The sequence below is a fragment of the Nerophis ophidion genome, linkage group LG08 (genome assembly GCF_033978795.1).
Source record: "Nerophis ophidion isolate RoL-2023_Sa linkage group LG08, RoL_Noph_v1.0, whole genome shotgun sequence".
Lineage (NCBI taxonomy): Eukaryota > Metazoa > Chordata > Actinopteri > Syngnathiformes > Syngnathidae > Nerophis > Nerophis ophidion.
This window is the reverse complement of record NC_084618.1, coordinates 58,485,827-58,508,710: the sequence shown is the minus strand read 5'-3', so window position 1 is coordinate 58,508,710 and position 22,884 is coordinate 58,485,827. Positions and strand designations below refer to the sequence as shown.

Genomic DNA, 22,884 nt, shown 5'->3' with positions numbered 1-22,884 from the left:
ATATATGTACTGTGTATATATATATATATATATATATATATATATATAATAGGGATGTGAATCTTGCAACAACTCTCGGTTCAATTCCATATCTTTGGGTGACAATTCAATTCTGAATTAATTCTCAAGTCAACACGATTCTCGATTCAAGCCAATTCTGGCAATACGTTATTTGGTGTAAAATGATAAAAGGGATGTGAATCTTACAACTATCAATGATTCGGTTGCATTCAGAATCCATTCTTGATTCAGACTGATTTTTGCAAAATACTTTTTGGTATAAAAAAACGATAAAGCCTTTTTAAAACAGGTTACAAAAGCGATAAAACCTTTTTAAAACAGATTACAAAAGCGATAAAGCCTTTTTAAAACAGGTTACAAAAGCTCTCTTGGCTTTAATGAGTAAGCATGTAGATGGCATAAAAAACTTATTTTTATTGTCGTCTTTAAATTGTTATATTTATTTATTTAGATTTCTGAAAATTATGAATTTGGAATCGGGTTTTGGATGTGAATCAGTTTTTTAAGTACCCGTAACCTAATGTAAACACAGCCTGTTCCCGAATGCCGCAACAAGCCACTTAAAATGTAAACCAGTGCATTGCCCTTTAATGGTGCATCATTTAGTAACATGCACACATACTCAACTCATTACTCAATTGTGAATGTATTATTCATGCAAAGGCGCCATTATTCATAGGGTGAGATTGTGCAATAACTCGTCCCTCTTGTCTTTGCAGAGCCAGCATCAGCAGGGATCCTTTCTACGACATGTTGGCCACTAGGAAGAGGAGGATAGCCAATAAGAAGTAGCCAAAGAGAACCTCCAGTTGCATTACTGCCACTGAAATCTTGTGTATTACGTGACTTTTCTAAGTGGGGCCTCCTTAAAAAAAATCCCTCTCACCCGTGGAACAGTTGTATATTTAAATATAGACACTTTTACATGTTGATGGGAACCAGCGAGAGGAATGAGGATGGAACCACTTTTTCTGCAGTTCATGTGCAGATGGCGTCCTCTGTTGGACTTATAAAGAACTATATTTAATAGAGCCTTATATTAAACTTATAAGGAACTACATCTAATAGCGCCCTCTGGTGGATTTATAAAGAACTACATCTAACAGAGCCCTCTGGTGGGCTTACAGAGAACTACATCTGCTTGAGCCCTCTGTTGGACATAAAGAAATCCATCTAATTGAACCTCGGATAAGCGGAAGAAGATGGATGGATGGATGGATGGATGGATGGATGAACTCTCTGTTGGACTTATAAAGAACTACATCTATTAGAGCCCTCTGGTGGGACTTATGAGGAACTACAGCTATGAACCCATAAGAAGCCTCAATCGAAGTACAGTAATCAGCTGGTCTGATTTGTTTATGCAAAATGCACCGATCTACTCCTAATCTTTTATGATATTGTTGGAAAATTGGTTAGCAAATTAGAACTTTTGCACTATTATTTGGTAATGAAGTAGCAATTCCAATCAGACACATTTTAGGAAGATCCATCTTTTCCTGATAATTATTTGGCAATTTATTTTAACAAAATCACCAGTTTACAGTCGGCATGAAAATGATGTACATAGTTCTTTTCTCCCCTTGTTCTTTTACGTAGTTTGTTGATCCTTTTATGGACATTTGACCATACACTTTCACAACCACAGAGGCACGTATGCCTCAAATTACATATTGTATCTGTAAGTTATTTTTAGCGATATAGTAAAAATACAAAAATGACGATTTGACTGCTCGGCACAGTTCTTTGGTTATTTCATAAACTTATGAGATTTTTCTGAAAAAAATACATTCTAAAATAACTAAACCTATGAACAGAGAATTCTGATCTTGCATTCATTATAAGTGCTTATTCACCTTGTATACAAGGTTGTTGAACTACAATCTCTTGTGTAAAAAAAAAAAAAAAAGGTAAACTTTTTTTAACCTGCTAAATAGTTCTTTCTTAACCTGTTTTTCAGTGCAGTTTTCACACAAGTCAAAAGACAACAGTCCAATTTCTGACATTACCAAATGTATTTTAAGGCATTTACCTTGTACAATGTATAAATGCTGACATGCTAAATTAAAGGAATAACACAAGCGTTCACAATCCATACTCATGACTGAATTTAGTCTGAAAAACGAGTTTGCCTAAAACCAAAAACAAACAGAAGCACATCTATTTATAATCCTGATACAGGAGTTTTGTATATAAAAATAACTGATAGTACAGTTCAAAAATTAAATTCACAGTATTCCTTATGATGCTAGAAGACGAGAACTGGACACCCCCTCTCCTTTTAAAAGCAAACCGATGGTCCCACACAGCTGTGATTACATTTTGTATGCACATTTTTTTGTGAGCTGAGACACGCAGGAATGACGTAAATAACCAAAGAGTGTGAATGTTAGGCTTCACAAAACAATGAAAGGAAAAGCTGGGAAATGTTCTCAAGTCTGTCCAGGTAATGACAAGGAGGCATCAGTAAGCGAGGCCTTGCTCGTTTTGTGTCTTCAGAATGACGCTTTGGCCCGCGGGCGTTTGTTAGCGGGCAGCCAGTGGTGATGATAGAAAATAAAACTCAAAATCATCATGTGGCGCCCACCTTCCCAGCTCCTCTTCAGCAGCACATTGGTTTCCCTTTGTTTCGTTCCAATCAAACGTGAAGCGAGAGGAGGATGATGAGGAGTTTTCTTTCCCAAGTCCTGAGTTCCACTGAGCAGCAGTTGAGATGTGTTTAAGCTCCAGGCTTTGTTTGTGTTCATATTATGTATATATATTAATATCTGTCTTCATGTTATGTCAAAAACGGCAGTAGGAGAGTTACTGTGACTCAATCAATGCCTTAAAAAGTGAACATTTAAAACACATTACTTGTGGTAAAAATACGATTACTCCCAACGAAGCACCACGTCGAAGAATCATTCCTCTGCTGTGTGTACCGGCAGGGAGGGGCGGGAGGGTCTGGAAGGAAAAAAGGAGAGGTGTTCATGTGTGCTTTATTAGCGTAGAAAAGCACAATGAGTACTCACAGCCAGTGCTTCATTTTACAGCTCAATTCACTGAATCATCAGTGGAAAACACCGTTGGCCTGGCTGTAACCGTTTCCTTTAAACAAGAAAAGGAAACAACACATTGTAAGCTGGATGCCTCCACATTGTTTGTGTTGTGTTGTGTGTATCACCTGTGTATCCATTAAGGTGGCTGTGAGATGGACCTTGAGCAGCTGCAGCGGGGGAGGTGCTGTGTGAGGGGACCAGGTGACCGCGATTGGCATCGGCATAGTCGATGCGGCGGCATTTCTCCGGCGAACAACCGTTGTCATCGCCTCTGGTGTTGGTCGTGTCAGAGTGACGGCGCTTGCGGTTCTCCCTTTCTTCGCTACGGTAGTCCGGACTGTGCTGCGAACTCTGATGCCGCCTCTTTTTCTTCTTCTTCTTGAGTTCATAGGCTCTGTCTGAGTCTTGGTCGGAGCTTCTGGTGGGGGAGCGGTGAAAATAATGCACATGTTAAAAAGGTACCCTATTATTCTACCCTTCAGCTCATTTGAATAAATTGCACATGTCCACCAATAAGTGTATATTATATTGACAGTGTGTTTTGGTTAGAAGTGATGTAGTAACCCCGACTAAAAAACATAACATAATAGATGTGCTATATCAGATACAACAATGCAATTTTTTGAGTTAAAACAAACAAATGGACCATTTGAGCCTCTCTTCTCTTCAAGGGGTATTATTATGCAAAACCAACTTTTCTTTTAGGATTTCTGATATTGAGACTTTAGAGACATATTTTTCCTACGTCAGCGAATATCTCCATATATGGTAAGAGGTTTACCCGAAAAGCTTTGTGCGAGTCCGCCATTGTTAGTCAGTTGTTGTCCAAAGTTGTACTCAATAGGTTCCTTCTTTTTCTCGATCCTCTTGTCGTGGGGCAGACTGGCTCGTACATGCACCCTCCGTTGTTGCCATTTATAACAAAAAGTAGGGCCGGGCCGATAACACGATATCAACATATATCACGATAGACAATCGATATCAAGATAAAATGCGTTCGCTAAAATATTGGATACATATTTATATTTTTTGGTCGGAAGAAACCAGAAAGTACAAAGCAAAATTCCCTTCATGAAGTCACTGGTGCTTTGGGAATAAAGGAAACTGGAAGTGTCACTGAGCAATGGGAGAGACACACTAACAGCCAATCACCTAACAGTATCACCTACCGAGTGTAACATCTTTCCTGCTGTTCGGTTTCCCATACAATAGTCAAGGAGCGCAAGGGAGACGTTCCCTCCAGAGATTATATTTTTGTCGGGGTAACACCCTTCACTTTACCCAAAAATGGGTCTGCTAAGCTTAGTTTTCAGGTCGGAATGACGAGGCCGCCGATTTGTGACAATTTGGTCGCTTTATTCCTTTTTCGCCAGTTGCCACTACTGCTGCATGCATGCATTGACTAACCCAACACACTGCCATTCCTAAAGGAGCACGCACGCACGCACGCACGCTCACACGCTCACACGCTCACACGCTCACGTGTGGTTGCACCATCTCTCCGTTGCTGTGGATTCACTGCATGGCGTCATAAAGTCATAAGTCATAAAAAGTATCAATAATTATTGATAGTCAATACAAAAAACAGATAGCGTAATATAATTTTTGGCTATATTGCCCAGCCCTAAGATAGAACTATACGTTACTTTAACTTATATGTGTCACACTCCATATGGTAGCGCTAAAAACTACAACATAGCTGATGCTATGGAGATGCAGTCGATGGTGGCATGGCCTTGGTGGGGGCTTTGGTACTTAAATGAGACCAGCCATAAAATGACACATTCTGAAGAGACAGTCAGAAAGTGGTTTGAAGATGTTCTGTAAAAAATATATGTAAAATTTGGGCCAAAGCACCACCGTTACATGTTATGTAGACCACAAGAAAGTATTTAAAATGTAGACAGAAAACATCATAATACAACCCTTCAAAAGTGGAGTAAACAAGTAGGGATGTAATGATAAACAGTATTAATCTGGGGTCTCAAACTCAATTTACCTGGGAGCCACTGGATGCAGAGTCTGGGTGAGGCTAGGCTACAAGAAAAGATTTTCTTAAAAAAAAAACTTTTTCTCTGTGCAAATAAGACACGTCGGGAAATATCGGAAATATTGCATCTCCCACTTTTCCTGGAATTGTCTTTGCTCATCACTAACCTTTCTCTTCACTGCAGGCTTTGAAAAAGACATGTTTGGGGTTGTGGAATATATTTATATTTAGCCGACGCACAGAGAATGTTATTTCCGCAATGTGTGTTGTTCCGCTTTTCTTCCCGACAGCAACGCGGTGGTCGGCGGATAATAGCGAGCGCTAAAAAAGTGACTGCCCTCGGGGTGTTATTCGGCGTCACATAGAAATATATGTTAGTGTTCATCGTGTGAGGCAATGCAAATTAAACAAAAATAAAGAAATAACGGTTTGAATTGGTCCAGGTTATCGGGGACTGTTATTACTGACGGACAGGTGTCGCGGTGTGACTGCAGCAAGGCACGTAAGAAAACCCTCGTCTCCATGGCAACGTCTCTGTTGCTTTCACTCATTTGCCGCTTTCCCACTAACACAGGGGTAGGCAACCCAGAACGTTGAAAGAGCCATTTTGGACCCAAATAACACAACGCTGTCAAGCACCATTCATATAAAACTCACGGGCCGCACAAACATTAAACTTTCATATTAAGGTGGGGGCCACAAAAAAAACGTCTCGCGGGCCGCGTGTCTGAGACCCCTGGTATTAACGATAACCGCAATAAAACTTCCGACGGTCAGTATTACCGTTTTAAAATAAAATGATCTAAACACCATGGTTAAAAACTGCACTTTTATAAACCCACGGACGAACTAGCGCTAGTTCACCAGCTTAAATGCAAACATGAATACAATAGATGTTAACGTCCTTCCCCATTAAGAAACAACATACCTTAATCTAAACTTATAATAAACAAGTTGCTGGCTGAGCAACTAAGCTATTTGAATTGTACATTTAACCTACAAGCTGTGCTCTCTAAGCACAGTGTGGTCGTTCTATAGTCGTTGGAATATGACATGAAGGTGTATCGACTGCTATTAAAATAAAACATAAAAAAAGGTATGATGCTGCAACGCCCGTAGAAACACTTATCACCTGGTAAAGCATAAGAAACACCAAACATGCAAAATAGTGGGCTTTCAAAGAGTGTATATTTAAGTTATTTAAAAAAATCTAAAGATCTCAGGTTGTGTTTCAGTACATTTTGAGCAGATTCAACGATACCGCGATAACTTTGACATTTTCATACCATTACATACCTATAAAAGTGTTACAATACAGTTCCAGCATCATTAAAAAGTGATTCAAGTGCAAGTACATGGAATTACTCACCCACTGTCACGATAACGCTCTTTATCCTTGGAATTCTTCTTTTTCTTGCTCTTTTTGTGTTTCTTGCTATGGTACTCCTCAGAGCTTGCAGAACGGCCGCTCCTATTGTGATTCTGATCCTCCCACACAGGAGCGTGCCGATGCGGTGAGCTCTTCGACTTGTAGGATTCCGGCATCGTCGCAGACGACTGGTAGTAGTCCCTTTCCCTAACATTGTCCTTCACGCCGCGATATTCCCGCTTCCAGCGACTGCTCGACTCCTCGCGGTGGGCGTGACCGTAGCCTCTGCGCTGGTAGCCGCGGTCTTCCCGTCCTCGGTGGTGGTGATTGTAATGGTAATGCTGCGAGCCCCTGTCACGGCCCCGTTCTCTGGGGTAGTGAGAGCGCCGCTCCCAGTCCCTGTGGTAATAGTCCTGATCCCTGTATGAGCGGCGGTAGATGTCTCTGTAGTCCCGTCTGTAACGATGACTGTCCCGCCCCTGACTCCGGTCCCTATAGTGTCTCTCTCTGTCCCTGCTCCAGTCAGACGAGTATGGCTGAGTACTCCCTCTTTCGCGGGACGACCGTCTGTCATAGGTCCTAGAAGGGGGACTGGACTGGTGCTGCTCTTTCAGGTCAGTATGCCCCTCAGAGGACTTTGATGAACCATTGGTCAACGATACGTCCACGCCTTCATCAGCACAAATGCTAACTTTCTGCAGCGCTGCAGAGACTCCACTGGTACTGAGGGAGGAGTCTGGCGAGGTGGTTAAGGCTGTAGGACTGGTGGACACAGACTCATTCGATGCCGAGGAACTGCTTTTAATGGAAACATCGGTATTGTTGGAGGCTGTTTGCTGAAACAGCGGATCAGATCCACCTGTAGCCCTTATGTCAGGAGAGGTGTGCTGGGTTTCACTTGCAGCAGTTAGGATCTTCTGAACAGAAGTGGGCTGGTCCTCCTGTTTGCTGTAAACACATTTCAGATTCGTATGGTGACTAACCCCTATACATACGGTGTGTGGTATTCTACATATTATACATTTATTGGAATGTTACCTTGAGTAAAAGTGTTCATCTCCCAGTCCATTCACAGTGACAGTCGCCTCAGACGGAAAACTGCAATCATAACTAGCAGATACCTGAAAGGCAGAACAAAACATGTCATTTAGATCAGTGGTCCCCAACCACCGGGCTACGGACCGGTACCGGGCCGCGGCTCGATTGGCACCGGGCAGCAGAATAATTTTTTATTAATTTTTTTTTTCTTCTAATTTTTAAAAACAATTTTTTTTAATTATTATTTTTTTATCAAATCAACATAAAAAACACAAGATACACTTACAATTAGTGCACCAACCCAAAAAACCTCCCTTTTTCATGACAAAGAAAAAAAGGGAAAAAAATCCCCCCTCCCGCCGGGCTGCGGGACAAATTATCAAGCGTTGACTGGTCCGCAGCTACAAAAAGGTTGGGGACCATTGATTTAGATGAGCTAATTAATGGTTGGCAGACTCATATGTACACTTACAAAATTGAATAAGATCCAAGTAGGGATGTTCCGATCAGGGTTTTATGCAGCCATTTCAATCGCAATCGACCAACGACAGTAGCAACACTATTCTGCATTTTTTTTCTTCTGAAGTGCATTTTGTTTTTGTCTTTATTTAAACATGCACAGTGACATTGTGTGGAATGCACTTTGGTGTTTATACGGCACATAGTTTTAATTTACCACGACAGTGGTATCAAAGTACCAGAACCCATGTTACAAAATTAACTTCAAAGAGCTTGGTGGTCAAGTTGGAAATCAGTTAATAAATCACATCTGAGCAGAAAGCTGCCTTTTTCCAATATTTCGCGAACTTCCTGTTTGCACCTTCTGAAAAAGGTATCAAGACATACTGTATATCATCCTATGTTCAATTGTACTGAATTCATTTAAATAGTCAAGTTTGTAAACTTGTATTTGCATCACAATTGCTTCATGTTCTGTGCCTTTGAAGAACTTCTGAATCATTTCATGTTGTGTATTAGGATGCTTAATACAATGCAGTCATATGTATAATTTGTATGTTTGCTTTAGGTTCACTCACGGTTCATACTGAATTTGACAGTGCTGCCAATTAAAGCACTTGTAGCTTGGATGCTACTTCCTTACTCCGCATTGATGGAATTTGGCTTGCTCTTAGCTTGTGTCCACTTACACAAGGATAACGGTACAAATACCAATACCAATCACGTGTATTACCGGGAACTTAAGTTTTTTAATTTATTTATGGAGAATAGGGATGGGCGATATGGCCTAAAATCTATATCGCCTCCTACAATGACTATATACATTATAACATATTATTTGGTATTTAAACGATAATTTAACCATTTTAACACGGGTTACAGGGGCTCTTAATTTAGCTGTTGATGCATGCGGTAACAATGCGTAATATCCAGTTGTATTATTTTCTCAAAATTGTTGTTATTCTTCTTGTTAATTTAGTTTTACTATCTGGGTACTTTCTGTTGTAACATGGTTCTATCTACACTTTTGGTAAAATTTTAAGAGTACTTTTTCTTCTGTTTGGATATTATACATTAGTTTTGGGCAATTCTACAAATTTGCATATGGACCCAATACAAAGTACATACAGGCGCAGTATTGCTCATACCAATGTTGCTACTTCAAATTTTATGAGGATGCGTTTGTTCGCTTGTCGCTGTCACAAAGCTAGAATGTGTCATTAACATGCATTACGATAGAGCTTTTAATACTATCGTCGGCAAAAGTTAGATAGTTTATCATGTATATTTTCTATATTGAGCAACCGGGATGGTTAACACAATATTTAAACTAGTTCCTTATTGAACCATGTTCGAGCTCCAGTGATGAAATTTTAGATACAAAGATTTGCAGTTTATTTTCCGTAATCTAAGTGATTATCATTTGTTTATAGAAACATCTACGTATGATATGGAGATACATATTTAGCTGCTAGCTGCTTGTCGGCTGGGGGACTAAAAATAGATAGTGTCAGCCAGAGGGGATCGGCATTTTTGATCAGCAATAAAATGCATTCATCGGCAATGACAATCACATACTTTTTCACAAAAAAACACATTTCTACGTCCAATACAGGAGAAGTAGCAAAATTAAGCCCTTACTGATAGGTAAAAAAATATGAATTCTATTTAAGAGCTGCATAATTGGGGTATTGTTTTCAGTCATTAAAGTATGCAAATGTGCCTAATGTTGAGAAAGAAAGAAAAAATTACCTTTTCAAAACTATTATGCCCGTTGACTTTGCGATGTCCATTATGGTGCCCGTTCTGACTGGGTTTAGAGATACTGTGTGTAAATCCGTTTAAACAGTTTCCGTTGTGGTGAACTTCTAACTCCCCGTTGGCTGATTGGTCATCCCTTGTTTTTTTATTTCCATTCAAGTGACCCTTTACTGAGCAGCCATTATCCAAAGAGCCGCCGTTCTCCTGGTCAGACTCCTCTGAAGACTCTTGGCTGTACGGCACCAGGAAGGACGCTCCATTACCGCCACCCTGCTGTTCTCCATTACAACGTGGCGTGCCGTTGACATGGTTAATCTGACGAGGGATGAAATAAGCATCTGAGGTAGACTGCGAGGAGGCTAAGGAGCTAGAGGACGAGGAGGCGGAGGCAGAGGAGCTGCTGGCAGAAGATAAGGGAGGGGCTGCCCGATTCAGTTTGCTTTGCCCAATGCTAAATGACAGCTTTAGGCGCTTGTCTTGGTCTGGGATCACTGAAGGTTGGCTGGCTGAGTGGGAGATGGAAGAAGTGGAAGAGGAGGAGGAAGAGGAGGAGGAGGAGGAGAAGGAGGAGGAGGCCACACTGTGGTTTGGTTTTCCAACAGCACTGCAGCTGGTGCTGGGCTTGGGATAGTCCCTCAGAGTTCCACTCCCATTTATGTGGAGGGAATTCTGCAGAAGGAATAAAACGCAGTGTCAAACTATCCACCTAAAGTACATTTTGTTTAGAGGTTAGTTTTACCTTGGCCAAGTGTGGGGGCAGCTGTGGCCCAATGAAGCCGACATTGTTGTTGTGATGGACGGTTGTGTTGATGCGGGGAATAACGACAGGCCTGGGAGATGACTGACCAGGAACGGCTGAATTATGGCTCATGTGACCATAGTCTCCTCCTTTTTTTCCTTCGCAGGTCCTTGTGATACAACACAAACAAGTTATCAATTGGTACTTGCAAAAGACGCAGACAGTGTAAAACAAGACATAAAGACAGGAGTGACTGATTTACTACGTCTCCCCCTTTCTAAACAAAAAGTTAAATAGTTGATGATGTTGGGTCTGGGCAATATGGCGAAAAAAATGATCATGATTAATTTTTTTGTATCATCTGATCACGCTTAATATCACTTTTTTTTTTTAAATTATAGGAAGATTGTCCCATGTAGGATTATACAGAGTACTGTTGCATCCCTACTGTTTACTATTGCAGTATCTTGTAACAGACATTTCCGCCATTTTTGATCAAAGTAATAATATATGCCAACTGCTGACAGCTGTCATTTTATTCATATCTATAATTGTGTTTACTGGAGGTGAAACGGAGCAGGTAACTCACACTACAGTCCGTACCTCGGTTTTAGGGCCACAGCTTAGCTTCTTTTTTGGTATTTTTTGTTGGAGTAAAGAGAACCACATTTTTTCCCTCTCAGAGTTATTGTATTTTGCTTGTCTTCACAAACTTCCTTCTGCAGCAATAAACAAGTTGTGTACAAAAAAACTTTTTTTAAAGTTAACATTTACTAAACAACACTTTGAAATGGTAAATTGTTATTTGTATTATTTAATTACTTGTATTAATGTTGGGCTTCACGGTGGCAGAGGGGTTAGTGCGTCTGCCTCACAATACGAAGGTCCTGCAGTCCTGGGTTCAAATCCAGGCTCGGGATCTTTCTGTGTGGAGTTTGCATGTTCTCCCCGTGAATGCGTGGGTTCCCTCCGGGTACTCCGGCTTCCTCCCACTTCCAAAGACATGCACCTGGGGATAGGTTGATTGGCAACACTAAATTGGCCCTAGTGTGTGAATGTGAGTGTGAATGTTGTCTGTCTATCTGTGTTGGCCCTGCGATGAGGTGGCGACTTGTCCAGGGTGTACCCCGCCTTCCGCCCGATTGTAGCTGAGATAGGCGCCAGCGCCCCCCGCGACCCCGAAAGGGAATAAGCGGTAGAAAATGGATGTATTAATGTTGTAACGTTATCAAAATCTCATGGTACTAAGCCGGCGTTTCTTTGAAGTGATTATATAATCTAGTATCAGTTTTGCCACAACAAAACTGATGGGAGACTTCGACGCGTTGGCAAAAAAAGGAGATATATATATGTATGGGTGTAAATAATATATATATATATATATATATATATATTTTTTTTTTTTTTCAGTTAAGTTTCTTTAAAGTGACAATATAAAAATCCAAGGCAGGAATGGGAAAACTAAAAATATTAAAACAAATATTAGAACAAAATTAAGCAAAGCATTTGTTTTGAGAATTGCCACAACAAACTGATACTAGACTTTGACGCAATGGCAAGAAAAGGGTGATCAACACTGCTCCCACTGAAAGATAATGTAAATGTTAACCCTGTGATACCATTTTTGTGTTCCTTTGGGGTTCTGATATTGTATTGTTGAAAATAGATGTATAGCTCATGTTTGGGAAGTCTACTCCACTTTCAATAGATATGAAATGCTTTGAAAGGCATCATGTGCTCGTCTGGCCCGTCTGGCAAATTTCAAAAGCCAACGTGACCCCTGAGCCGGAAAATTTGCCCACCCCTGATTTAGGGTAACAAATGCAAAACAATAGTAGATGAAGCAATTTCTGTGGAAATTGTGTGTGAATGCTCCAATGCTGAAGCTGAACTGAAATGCTGATGGACTGTAGAATGAATGTAAACATTTTTCAAATGTATCCATCCATCCATCCATTTTCTACCGCTTATTCCCTTTTGGGGTCGCGGGGGGCGCTGGCGCCTATCTCAGCTACAATCGGGCGGAAGGCGGGGTACACCCTGGACAAGTCGCCACCTCATCGCAGGGCCAACACAGATAGACAAACAACATTCACACTCACATTCACACACTAGGGCCAATTTTAGTGTTGCCAATCAACCTATCCCCAGGTGCATTTCTTTGGAAGTGGGAGGAAGCCGGAGTACCCGGAGGGAACCCACGCATTCACGGGGAGAACATGCAAACTCCACACAGGAAGATCCCGAGCCTGGATTTGAACCCAGGACTGCAGGACCTTCGTATTGTGAGGCAGACGCACTAACCCCTCTTCCACCGTAAATGGTAAAGTAATTGTTCGAATTTTGAAATGGTTTAAATGTTGAGCTGACGCTGAACTGATGTACTAGTGGACTGTAGAAATGGTTTGAAAGTTAAAATAGGTAAAAGTTAGAAATCGTTTGAAAGGTAAAGAGCAAAAGTTGTACTGAAATGTATGAATCCTGAAATGCTAACTGTTGCTATAGCTAAATGGGTTAGCATATTCAAAGAATGTACAAAGTAACATAATCCATGATTAGCTCTAAATGTATACAATTAGCTAAAATGCTGGTATACAAAATTAGCATACCAACAGGTGAACAGCTAGCATACTTCTAAGATGTGGACAAGTAACAAAATCTATGTTTAGTTGATTGACAAGTACAAAATTATCTTAAATGCCAACAAGAATATGTTAATATGCTAACATTAGCATGATAACAGGGGAACAGCTAGCATACTCCTAATAAAGCACCAAGTAATAAAATCCATGATTATTATCTTAAAACACATGAAATTAGCTAAAATGCTGGCATGAAACGGTAGCGTGCTAACAATATAATGCTACACTACCACGCTGACAGGTAAAAGGCTAGCAAACGTTCAACAGAATCCATGAATATAAGGTTAAAACGTACGGAATTAGCTGATATGCTAGCATAAAATGTTAGCATGCTAACATTGGCATTGTAACAGGGGAAGCGCTAGCATACTTCTAAGGTGGAAACAAAGTGAGGAAATCCATGATTATTTGGTTGAAAAGTCAAAAATGAGCTAAAATGCTAACATAAAAGATAGCATTTTAATATCAACATGGCTAAATTAGCATGGTAATAGGGGAACAGCGAGCATACTTCTAAGATGGTTGCAAGTGTGTGGATGTTGGAACAGTTGGCATTGGTTGAGAAATGTGGGATAGGAAGTGATTTGTATATTGCCCATTCATTTTCAATGGGGAAAATTCCTGGTAATTCCGGATAATCAGGGATTTTTCGGAACCGGGAAACCTACTGGCTTGAATATCCAGGGTGGGTGGAGTGTGTGGATGTTGGAAGGGTTCGTATGGGATTAGAAATGTGGGCTTTGCGGGATATGCAGAAGTTTCTATATTCCGAAATGGGGAGAAATTCCGGTTACTCAAGAAATTTTCAAAACCTGCAAACATGCTGGCTTTAATGTTCAGGCTGATTGTGGATGTTGGAACGGTTCGTATTGGATTATAAATGTGAGGTATGCAAAAGTTTGTATATTACCCAGAATGGAAAGAAATTCCTGGAAATTCCGATTAATTAGAAAAAAATGTTGGCTTGAATATCCAAGGTGAGTGGAGTGTGTGGGTGTTGGAACACTTCAAATCGGTTGAGAAATGGAGAGGTTTTTTATATTGCCCATTAATTTTTAATGGTGGCAAATTTTTGGTGATAAAGGGAGATTTCCAAACTGGAAGAAATTCAACCTCTGGATGTTCAAGTTGAGTGGAGTGTGTTGATGTTGGAAAGGTTCAATTTGGATAAGAAATATGAGATATGCAGTAAATTGTATATTTCCAAATTATTGGGAGAAAAATAACGGAAAATCAGAAAAAGGGAAAGCATGTTTTGCTTTCGATATATATACAATACAAACTAACCATTTCCCCTCTCGTTGGGATACCAACCCACGGGACGCTCACATAATTCTGTTTAGATCAAGATTCAATCGCAATCTCCACAAAACAGGGTTAAAAAAAAGTTCCTGCAGGAAGCGTCTTGTCTTGTCTATTAAAGTCGACCATGGCCACAATTGTCTACCACAAGGTTAGAGCGGCATGAATATAATCTAGAATTTACTTTTAGCAAGTTTGAGAATAGCTCTGCGATGCAGTGGTGACTTGTCAGGGGTGTACCCTGCCTTCCGCCCGAATGGAGCTGAGATAGGCTCCAGCGACCCCCCCGTGACCACAGAAAGGACAAGCGGTAGAAAACGGATGGAGGGATGGAAGTTTGAGAATAAGCATAAGCAGCCATCAGCTCAGTGTGTAAACAATAGCAGCGTAAGCTAGCATTAGATCACTGCTATGTTATGTTGTGTTATTTTCATTCATTATACGCCCTCCAACCAACTGTTACATCAATGCGCAGCTAAAATAGTCCCCCTGCATTTGCGTTTATGATAACAATAACATTCGGCCATTGCAGACAGCATCGTGCCCTGAGCTTTTTTCAATAGATAGTCAGGAAAAATAAAATGTTTGGAAGTAAAAGTCTTACATCTTTTTGATTGTTACACCTTAACAGCTTGATTCATGTCTTACATTATATGGCTTACTAATGTGTGACAACTAATGGTTGATTAAAACCTTATTTAGAATTGAAATTATATTAATTGTTCGTAGGCCCCTACTTACATTTTTATTTCACTGGAAAGCGTTAGCATTTATGTGTTTAAACCACTGTTATTGTGAGCTTGTGTTCGTGAGCACACACACGAACACAAACAGGATCACGGTTAATTAAGGCAGACTGTTCCATGCAGGATTATACTGTGCTTTGTTGCTTGTTAACCACTGCAGTATCTTCTAACAGACATTTGTGCCATGTTTTATTAAGGTTGTACATGCGAGCAGCTGATCACTGTGATCGAACTCAAATTAATCATGATCATATTTCGCCCAGCCCTAGTTGATGTTAAAATTTCACTTACTTAATGTAGAAAAGGACATAAGCCTGCTGGTTAAGAACAGACCGGATGTCGCTGACAGTTACAGAGGAATCGTTCATTTGAAACCACTGACCATTGCTTGCCTGTCAGATAAAACGAAGGGAATATCAGCTTAATCACATTTATTATTCTGTCGCATTTTAAAACTAGCCAGTGCTTGAGCTATTAAAATAGTTATTTTCAAAAGAGAATGTGTAGTTAAAAAAAAGACAAAAAATGTGTTACCTTAACATAGCAGAAGTAGTGTCCAGCATGACAGCTGAAACCAGAGTGTACAAGCACAGCGTACAACCCGTAGAGCTGCGCCTCTCCTTGGGACTGGGACATGAAGGGCCGCAGGTCCAGGTACTCAGGATATTTCACATCCTGATGAGCAAAAACCAGCCGATGAATATCAAAGTCAATCCCTCAAAGTCAATTCCCAAGCCTTAATCAAGCTACTATATTGGCTGCTTTGGTCCTGATGCATCAACATACTTTCGTGAGTTTTCCTCCACTGAAGTTTGCAAAGCGTTTCAGGGACAGAGTGAGCACGTTGGAATTGCGATGGATGGTGAATCTCTTTGAGGCCGTGACCATTTTTTTGCACCTGGGAAAAATAGATTTTATCTCGTTAGTCACTGCAAAATACCAAAACTGCAACGTTGTTTTTCTTTGCACAGAAATTTACTTGGAGCATTTGTAGGCGTTCTCTCCGTCCAGCTGCTCTGGTTTGACAAACTGCTCCAGGGCTTTTGAGACACTGGGTGCAATCTGCAAGGATAGACAATTCGTAAGTCCATTTTTGTCATTTTCCTCACACATAAAAATGAAGATAAAGTTGTAGTTACTCTGATTTCCAGAGTGATATCCAGAAAAGGGTCGAATGTGTCAGAGACTGCTTTGCAGTTCAAACATTTAACTGAAAAGAAAACAACAGTTAAAATGGTCAATAGATGAATTGTGCTTTAAATTATACAACGCAACTCAAGCTGATGAAACAAACTTACCTCTGGACCTCAGGTAGCCACCAAATACCTGATGAATGAAAGTGGTTGCCTGCGATTGCCTGTCCAATCTACAGAATGGAAGTAATTAATCAATAAATAATATATCAAAGTAGTGATGCTATGCAGGGTGATTTGCGACAATGTGGGATAAAACATACTTGGTTCCAGGTAAGCAGGACTTTTGCATAGCATCCACCGTGTACCTAATGAATTCATGAGCATCTTCTTGGCTTCCATAGCGGAAGTGCTTTGCAATCCCTGTGTGGAGAAAAAAAACAAGACAGAAAGGTCCAGGTGTTAAAAAAAACAACACAAAAATCTTTCCCTCCAAATTCATGAAGGTAAACAGAAGAACAGCGCCACCTGGCATCCATTCATGGTAAATGCATGTGCTTAAGCTTTATGGAAGACTTACTTTTCAGCTCATTTAGTACGCCAATGGGCTTAATGACGTTCCCCGAGTTGGCAAAAACTTGAATGATGTGGTTTTGCATGGTGCACATCATACAGAAAACCGGCTCGTGACCTGCGGCAGAACCACAGATAATTCAGACACGCCTGAGAGAAGAAAGTATTATTTCATTGACCCTTACATGTTTTGGAGTGCTCCCTCGACAGCATGTAGTTAGCAAACGGGGGCGTGTAGGTGAGACACTGCAAGGCTGAGTTGAGGAAGCAAGTGTTGCCCATGTTCTGCAGGCCTGCACCGATACGATGAACCTGGTTCCACTTTAGGCTGAGGCGCTCGGGAGGGAAGAGGACCTTCTGTGGCATGTCGATGCCATCGCCACTGCTTAACACTGGACACACAACATACTAAAATAAGCCTGTGTGTAATTGTCAAGTGCAGCACATTTAGATAGATGATAGACTTTTATTAATCCCACAATGGGGAACTTACATGGTTGTAGTGCACAATTGTACACGCAGTAACAGAAGTAAAATGTAATTAAAAAAACTAAACATTTGTAATAAATGTCACATTTTGCACAATGTAGAGATAAAGTAAAAAACTGTATTAACCGTCATTTAACAGCAAGAAATAAAAGCTCACAGTGATCACATATGTATTACTGCTATGGGCAGAAAGAACCTGGGGTAGTGCTCTTTTAATGCGCTGTGGATGTATCAGTCTAATGCTGAAGGAGCTATTCAGGGCCTCCACAGTGTTGTGCATGTGTTGAGAAGGAGTCGACACTATGTGCATATATGTTTACATATTCTGTGAAAAAACAGTAAAACTATCTAAAGAAAAAGCCTGCTTGAGCATTTTCATTCTCCTAACACAATCTGTTGATCTTCCACTGCAGTTGCGTAGTATGTTCAAGTGATTGATCACTCGCTAGCATTGGTTATGCAACAGCATGAATCAAAGAGTGGAGGCAGCAACCCAACATGTACGGAATGCAAGAACATCAGAACTTACATGCTTCTTTAGGATATAAACTAGCCTCTTATAAAGCACCACAACTGCGTCACTTTGGTCTTTTATCAGTTAGGGGCGGCATGGTGTAGTGGGTAGAGCGGCCGGCCAGAAACCTGAGGGTTGCAGGTTCGCTTCCCACTTATTGACATCCAAAAAATCGCTGCCGTTGTGTCCTTGGGCGGGACACTTCACCCTTTGCCCCCGGTGCCGCTCACACTGGTGAATGAATGATGAATAATTGATAGGTGGTGGTCGGAGGGGCCATAGGCGCAAACTGGCAGCCACGCTTCCGTCAGTCTACCCTAGGGCAGCTGTGGCTACTGATGTAACTTACAACCAACACGTGTGAATGAATGTTGAGTCCCACTTCTCTGTGAGCTCTTTGAGTGTTTACAAAAGTGCGATATAAATCTAAAATCTGAGTTATTGATCAAAGGTGCATACAGCCAATACTCATTAAAAGAGGAACTGCAATTTTTATAAAATTTCGCCTATAATTCACAATCCTTATAAGAAGACGCACCTTTTTAATGCATTTAACTCTGAAATAAAGTCTGCTTACAATACTGTTATAGGGAGCCATGAAATCATAGTCATTGCATCTACTCCAACCATAAAACCCAATAACTTAATCATCCAAATAATCACTCAAAATGCACCAACAATACTCCATTTAAATTTCATGACATCAATGTTAACTTAAGTATTAGGGATATTGTTATTATGAACGGTAATGTTAAAGTCCTATTTTTAGCGACGCATTGTCACAGAGAAGTAACTTCCTTATGCTGCTGTATTGATGTCACAAGCTGCTTTCTCACCTGGGAGCTTGTGAAAGTTTATTCTAGATTAAAAATCATGGGTCTCACCTGGATAGTAAAATTATGTGGATATAAACTGAGAAGTTGGTACACTTTGAGAGCAAACTTCAACCCAAAAATGGCAAAAATTACTCGAAAAGACGCTTTGATCCACGCCCCTTTGTTTTTTGCAAGAATTATGAGTCATTCTTGATCTAAATGGAAATATATTATCATCCTAACAGTCGGCATCCAATGAGAACAGACTTTGTACAGTAACTGATGTTGAAAATTAGGGCTGTAATGATATCAAAATCTCACAGTAAAATGTTATCTTGGTATTAAGAGCACGGTATGATATTATTGTGGTCTTTGTCCAAAAAAAAGACTTACAAATGCCATTATGTGTAAAATCAAGGGGCAGGATTGAACACAAACATAATGCTAAAATATTCAAAATCATATTCATTACTAAAAGTAATTGACATAATTAATATTGACAATATTTTAATTTGATACAGTCACAGGCCACAAATTTATTAACTAGATTTTGAAATACCGTTCCGTCCCTATTAATCATGTTAGTTGGCTGTCATGATGTCTGCAGTAAGTAGTCATCAGTGACGTTGAAGTAAAAACCAAAATGTGTGATGCGGTTGTGGAATGAATGCGCCATGAATATTACATGTTATTATGAATATGCCTGTTACTACATTACATATATAGGTACAGGGTGTACATAAAACATTGATGGAAGTCTTTGGATGTTTTTTCAAGCACTTTATAAACGGAATAGAGCGACTCCCAATCACTCCATTTTAGGCAGACTTTTGCTCGCATTTATTTACTACGTGGAGTGCATTAAAAAAAAAACATGTGTGCTTATCTTACATAAGGATTGTGAATTACATGAAAACTTCCCAAAATAGTGCAGTCCCCCTAAAGCCCTACATTTATTTTAGAAACACAATCAGTGACGGTTATAAGTTGTTGGTAAGGTCTGCATAATAAAAGCTAGGATGAAGAAAGACAAAATATAATTTGGATTTTGATTACTGGGGACAAGCGGTAGAAAATTGGTGGATGGATGAGATAGGCTACAGCAGTGGTTCTCAACCTTTTTTCAGTGATGTACCCTCTGAACATTTTTTTAATTCAAGTACCCCCTAATCAGAGCAAAGCATTTTGGTTGGAAAAAAGAGATAAAGAAGTAAAATACACCACTGTTTCTGATTTATTAAATTGTATAACAGTGCAAAATATTGCTCATTTGTAGTGGTCTTTCTTGAACTATTTGGAAAAAAAAGATAAAAATAACTAAGAACTTGTTGAAAATAAACACTTCTACACATAGAAGTAATCATCAACTTAAAGTTCCCTCTTTGGGGATTGTAATAGAGATCCATCTGGATTCATGAACTTAATTCTAAACTTTTTTTTACAAAACAAGAAATCTTTAACATCAATATTTATGGAACATGTCCACAAAAAATCTAGCTGTCAACACTGAATACATTGTTGTATTTTTTTTCACAGTTTATGAACTTAAATTCATATTTTGTTGAACTATTATTCAATAAATATATTAGTAAAGGATTTTGAATTACAGCTATTTTTAGAATATTTAAAAATAATCTCACACGTACCCCTTGGCATACCTTCAAGTACCCCCAGGGGTACACGTACCCCCATTTGAGAACCACTGGGCTACAGCACCCCCCGCAACCCCGAAAGGGACAAGCGGTAGAGGATGGATGGATGGATTACTGGTATCTTTTTTTAACCAGATATAAGGCTAATTCGGTCCAAAAAAATTATAAAATAGACTTAAAAACAAGAAATTAAAATTTCTACCTTGCTCTTTGGATCGGTCCACAGAGGAAGGAGTATTGTTGTAGACAGCAGCACCAGGCGTTGGGCCCAAGCAGCTCCCTGGACCCTTTAGCCGTGGAGAGTCACTGGGGAGGGTGGGGCCCACTGCCCAGCTGCTGGAACAGCTGCTGTCCATCCCGTCTCCACTGGTGAAGGGGGATCTGTTGCAACCGACTGACTCGTGGTCAGAGTTTTCGGAGGATCTGTCAACAATGGTCATAGTTCATTGCTGTAGGGGAACACACATAAGGTTACGTTAAGTTTGCAGGAATCAGTCATTCAATGCTTCCTGGATTTTCATAAATTAGGTTTTTGGGGGATAATTTAAATGAAAGTGAAAATATCAAAATGCCAATCGTCCGGGAGGACGGATGACAGCATGTGTTGCATCTATGACTAACACTAGATCATGAACTATGTCGTGTTGACGTTTCTGTTTCATTTTCATAGTTGCCTAATGAAAGAGTGTAAACACGCAGCGGTGAAGTTCGACAAGATGTGATCACTGGCAGGCGCCCTAAAAGCCGCCAATTCTCCACAAACGTCATTGACAAAAAAAAAAAACGTGTTTCAAAAACTTGCCACGACAGACGACAAAGCTGCTGTTTTCGTGTTTGTGTACCTCCTATATAGTTTTCCACGTCCAAACGTTTATTTCCAAGTGATTTGAAGATGCAGATTTCCTGGTTGGAAGCAACTGTCCCCGCCCACTTTCTCCGTTACCGACTCACATTGGTTAGCATGTAGCGGCTAGGCCTGTAGCACGCAGCGCCGTTCAATTGTAATAAAAACTGTTCATTATACATTTAAAGCGTTTTATGGGACCAGGACTTCGACTGCGGCGATAGTTTCGAGCCTCGACGAGGCTGAAACCCCTGCGTGGACGACCGTTGGCGGGACATAAAAGGACGCCATGGAAACGGCGAACGTCACGCAGAGCTACAAGAGCGGAGCTAATACGCCGTGCTAGCCGTGCTAGCTGACACGGCACGATGGGAGGCTGACATGGCGGATAGCCCAGCACTCCCTTCATTTGGCCGTTGACGCACAACTTTCGGGTTCCCGTTTTAAGATTAATCCATTCAAAAAAAAAAGCAGAGGTGCGTGGAAATCCGAAGGAGGGGCAACGACGCCGGTAGCCGAGTGTGTGCGTTCAGTGCGCTGCTCGAGCCGACATGACAGAACCGGTGTGCGAATACCACAACAAATCCAAACGGCTTAGGTCCAATTAAACATGGCGGCCGCAACCTTAAACCACTACTCTACACACAAACCAAGCGAGTGACTCACCTGGAATCGGTTATAAGCACGTTTGTAGCGATTGCAAATCCATTCCTTATTTCTAGCGGGTGTCCGGCGGTGAACAATGACGTAGATGAGCGCTACACGGCTACATCCGGGTACCTGGGACAAAGCGAGGGGGCTGATTGGCTCGTTCGGACGTTCGCCTGTGTCAACGTGCTCCGTCGTACGTTCGTGCTGCTGACCTTTGTGTACATGCACCAACATCACCGCTTGCATTACGCGCGCACAAAACTGCACTTTAAGTGACGCTCGTGTAAATGCAAAACGACGTGATAATTCCACTGGGGGCACATCTATTTAATACTTTAAAAAGCAGCGGGTGTTTACCGGAACTGGAAATACTATTAATTGAACAAACTCAATAACAGGGGTCTCAAACTCACTTTACCTGGGGGCCACTGGATGCAGAGTCTGGGTGAGGCTGGGCCGCAAGAAAATATTTCCTAAAGAAATTTTTGCATACTCCTCAGCATGGAATATATTTGTAATTAGCCAACGTACGGAGAATAATGTTATTTCCGCAATGTGTGTCGTTCCACTTTCCCTCCCTACAGCAACACGGCGGTAGGCGGATAATAGCCGGGAAAGTACCGGGATTAATGAGTGCAAAAAAGTGAGGGCTCCCGGAGTGTTATCTAGCGTCATAAATAAATATATGTAGTGTTCATCGTGTGAGGAAATGCAAATTAAACAATAAAAAAACAAAAACAATTTGAATTGGTCAAGGTTATCGGGTACTGTTATTACTGACGGCCAGGTGTCACAGTGTCACTGCAGCCTGGCACGTAAGAACCCCCTTGTGTCCATGGCAACGTCTCTGTTGCTTTCACTCATTTGGCGCTTTTCCACTAACGCAGGGGTAGGCAACCCAGAACGATGAAAGAGCCATTTTGGATCCAAATAACACGCTGCTGTCAAGCGCCATTTATATAAAACTCACGGGCCACTCTAACATTAAACTTTCATAATAAGGTGGGGGCCGCAAAATAACGTCTCGCAGGCCGCAATTGGCCCGCGGGCCGCGTGTCTGAGACCCCTGCTCAATAACATTTAAAAAAAAATAAAAAAAACATTG

General features: G+C 40.8%; 2 protein-coding genes across 4 annotated transcripts in view; one reads left to right on the top strand and one right to left on the bottom strand.

The window, feature by feature from the left end:
- Positions 1 to 2,116, top strand: part of cyth3a (cytohesin 3a) — a 67,981-nt gene extending 65,865 nt beyond the window's left edge. The window contains exon 13 of the mRNA XM_061909089.1: positions 741 to 2,116. Coding sequence (XP_061765073.1) covers positions 741 to 813 — 73 coding nt within the window. The 3' untranslated portion in view covers positions 814 to 2,116. The remainder of the gene's footprint in view (positions 1 to 740) is intronic.
- Positions 2,018 to 21,938, bottom strand: usp42 (ubiquitin specific peptidase 42). Of its 3 annotated transcripts, none has more exons than XM_061909080.1 (18): positions 21,795 to 21,938; positions 20,487 to 20,733; positions 17,000 to 17,206; positions 16,822 to 16,932; positions 16,565 to 16,664; positions 16,407 to 16,474; positions 16,248 to 16,318; positions 16,088 to 16,170; positions 15,895 to 16,006; positions 15,643 to 15,783; positions 15,400 to 15,500; positions 10,419 to 10,587; positions 9,671 to 10,348; positions 7,460 to 7,542; positions 6,422 to 7,369; positions 3,188 to 3,480; positions 3,036 to 3,111; positions 2,018 to 2,967 (listed from the first exon to the last, which is right to left on the bottom strand). In XM_061909080.1, the coding sequence occupies exons 2-17, from the start codon at positions 20,722 to 20,724 to the stop codon at positions 3,074 to 3,076; spliced, it is 3,441 nt and encodes a 1,146-aa protein (XP_061765064.1). In that variant the 5' UTR covers positions 20,725 to 20,733; positions 21,795 to 21,938; the 3' UTR covers positions 2,018 to 2,967; positions 3,036 to 3,073. The 3 variants fall into 3 exon arrangements, with proteins under 3 accessions (XP_061765064.1, XP_061765066.1, XP_061765065.1); XM_061909082.1 differs by having other exon boundaries at positions 3,188 to 3,477; XM_061909081.1 differs by lacking the exon at positions 21,795 to 21,938 and adding an exon at positions 21,127 to 21,739.
- Positions 21,939 to 22,884: the final 946 nt, after the last annotated feature.

What these genes read in the sequence shown, in the direction of transcription:
- usp42 (XM_061909080.1), bottom strand. Translation starts at nt 20,724, where the DNA reads ATGACCATTGTTGACAGATCCTCCGAAAACTCTGACCACGAGTCAGTC. An exon ending in TCCTGCTTACCTGGAACCAA is followed by an intron (nt 16,475 to 16,564) that starts GTATGTTTTATC and finishes TCCATTCTGTAG; the next exon opens with ATTGGACAGGCAATCGCAGG. An exon ending in TATGTCCTTTTCTACATTAA is followed by an intron (nt 10,588 to 15,399) that starts GTAAGTGAAATT and finishes TTGTATCACAAG; the next exon opens with GACCTGCGAAGGAAAAAAAG.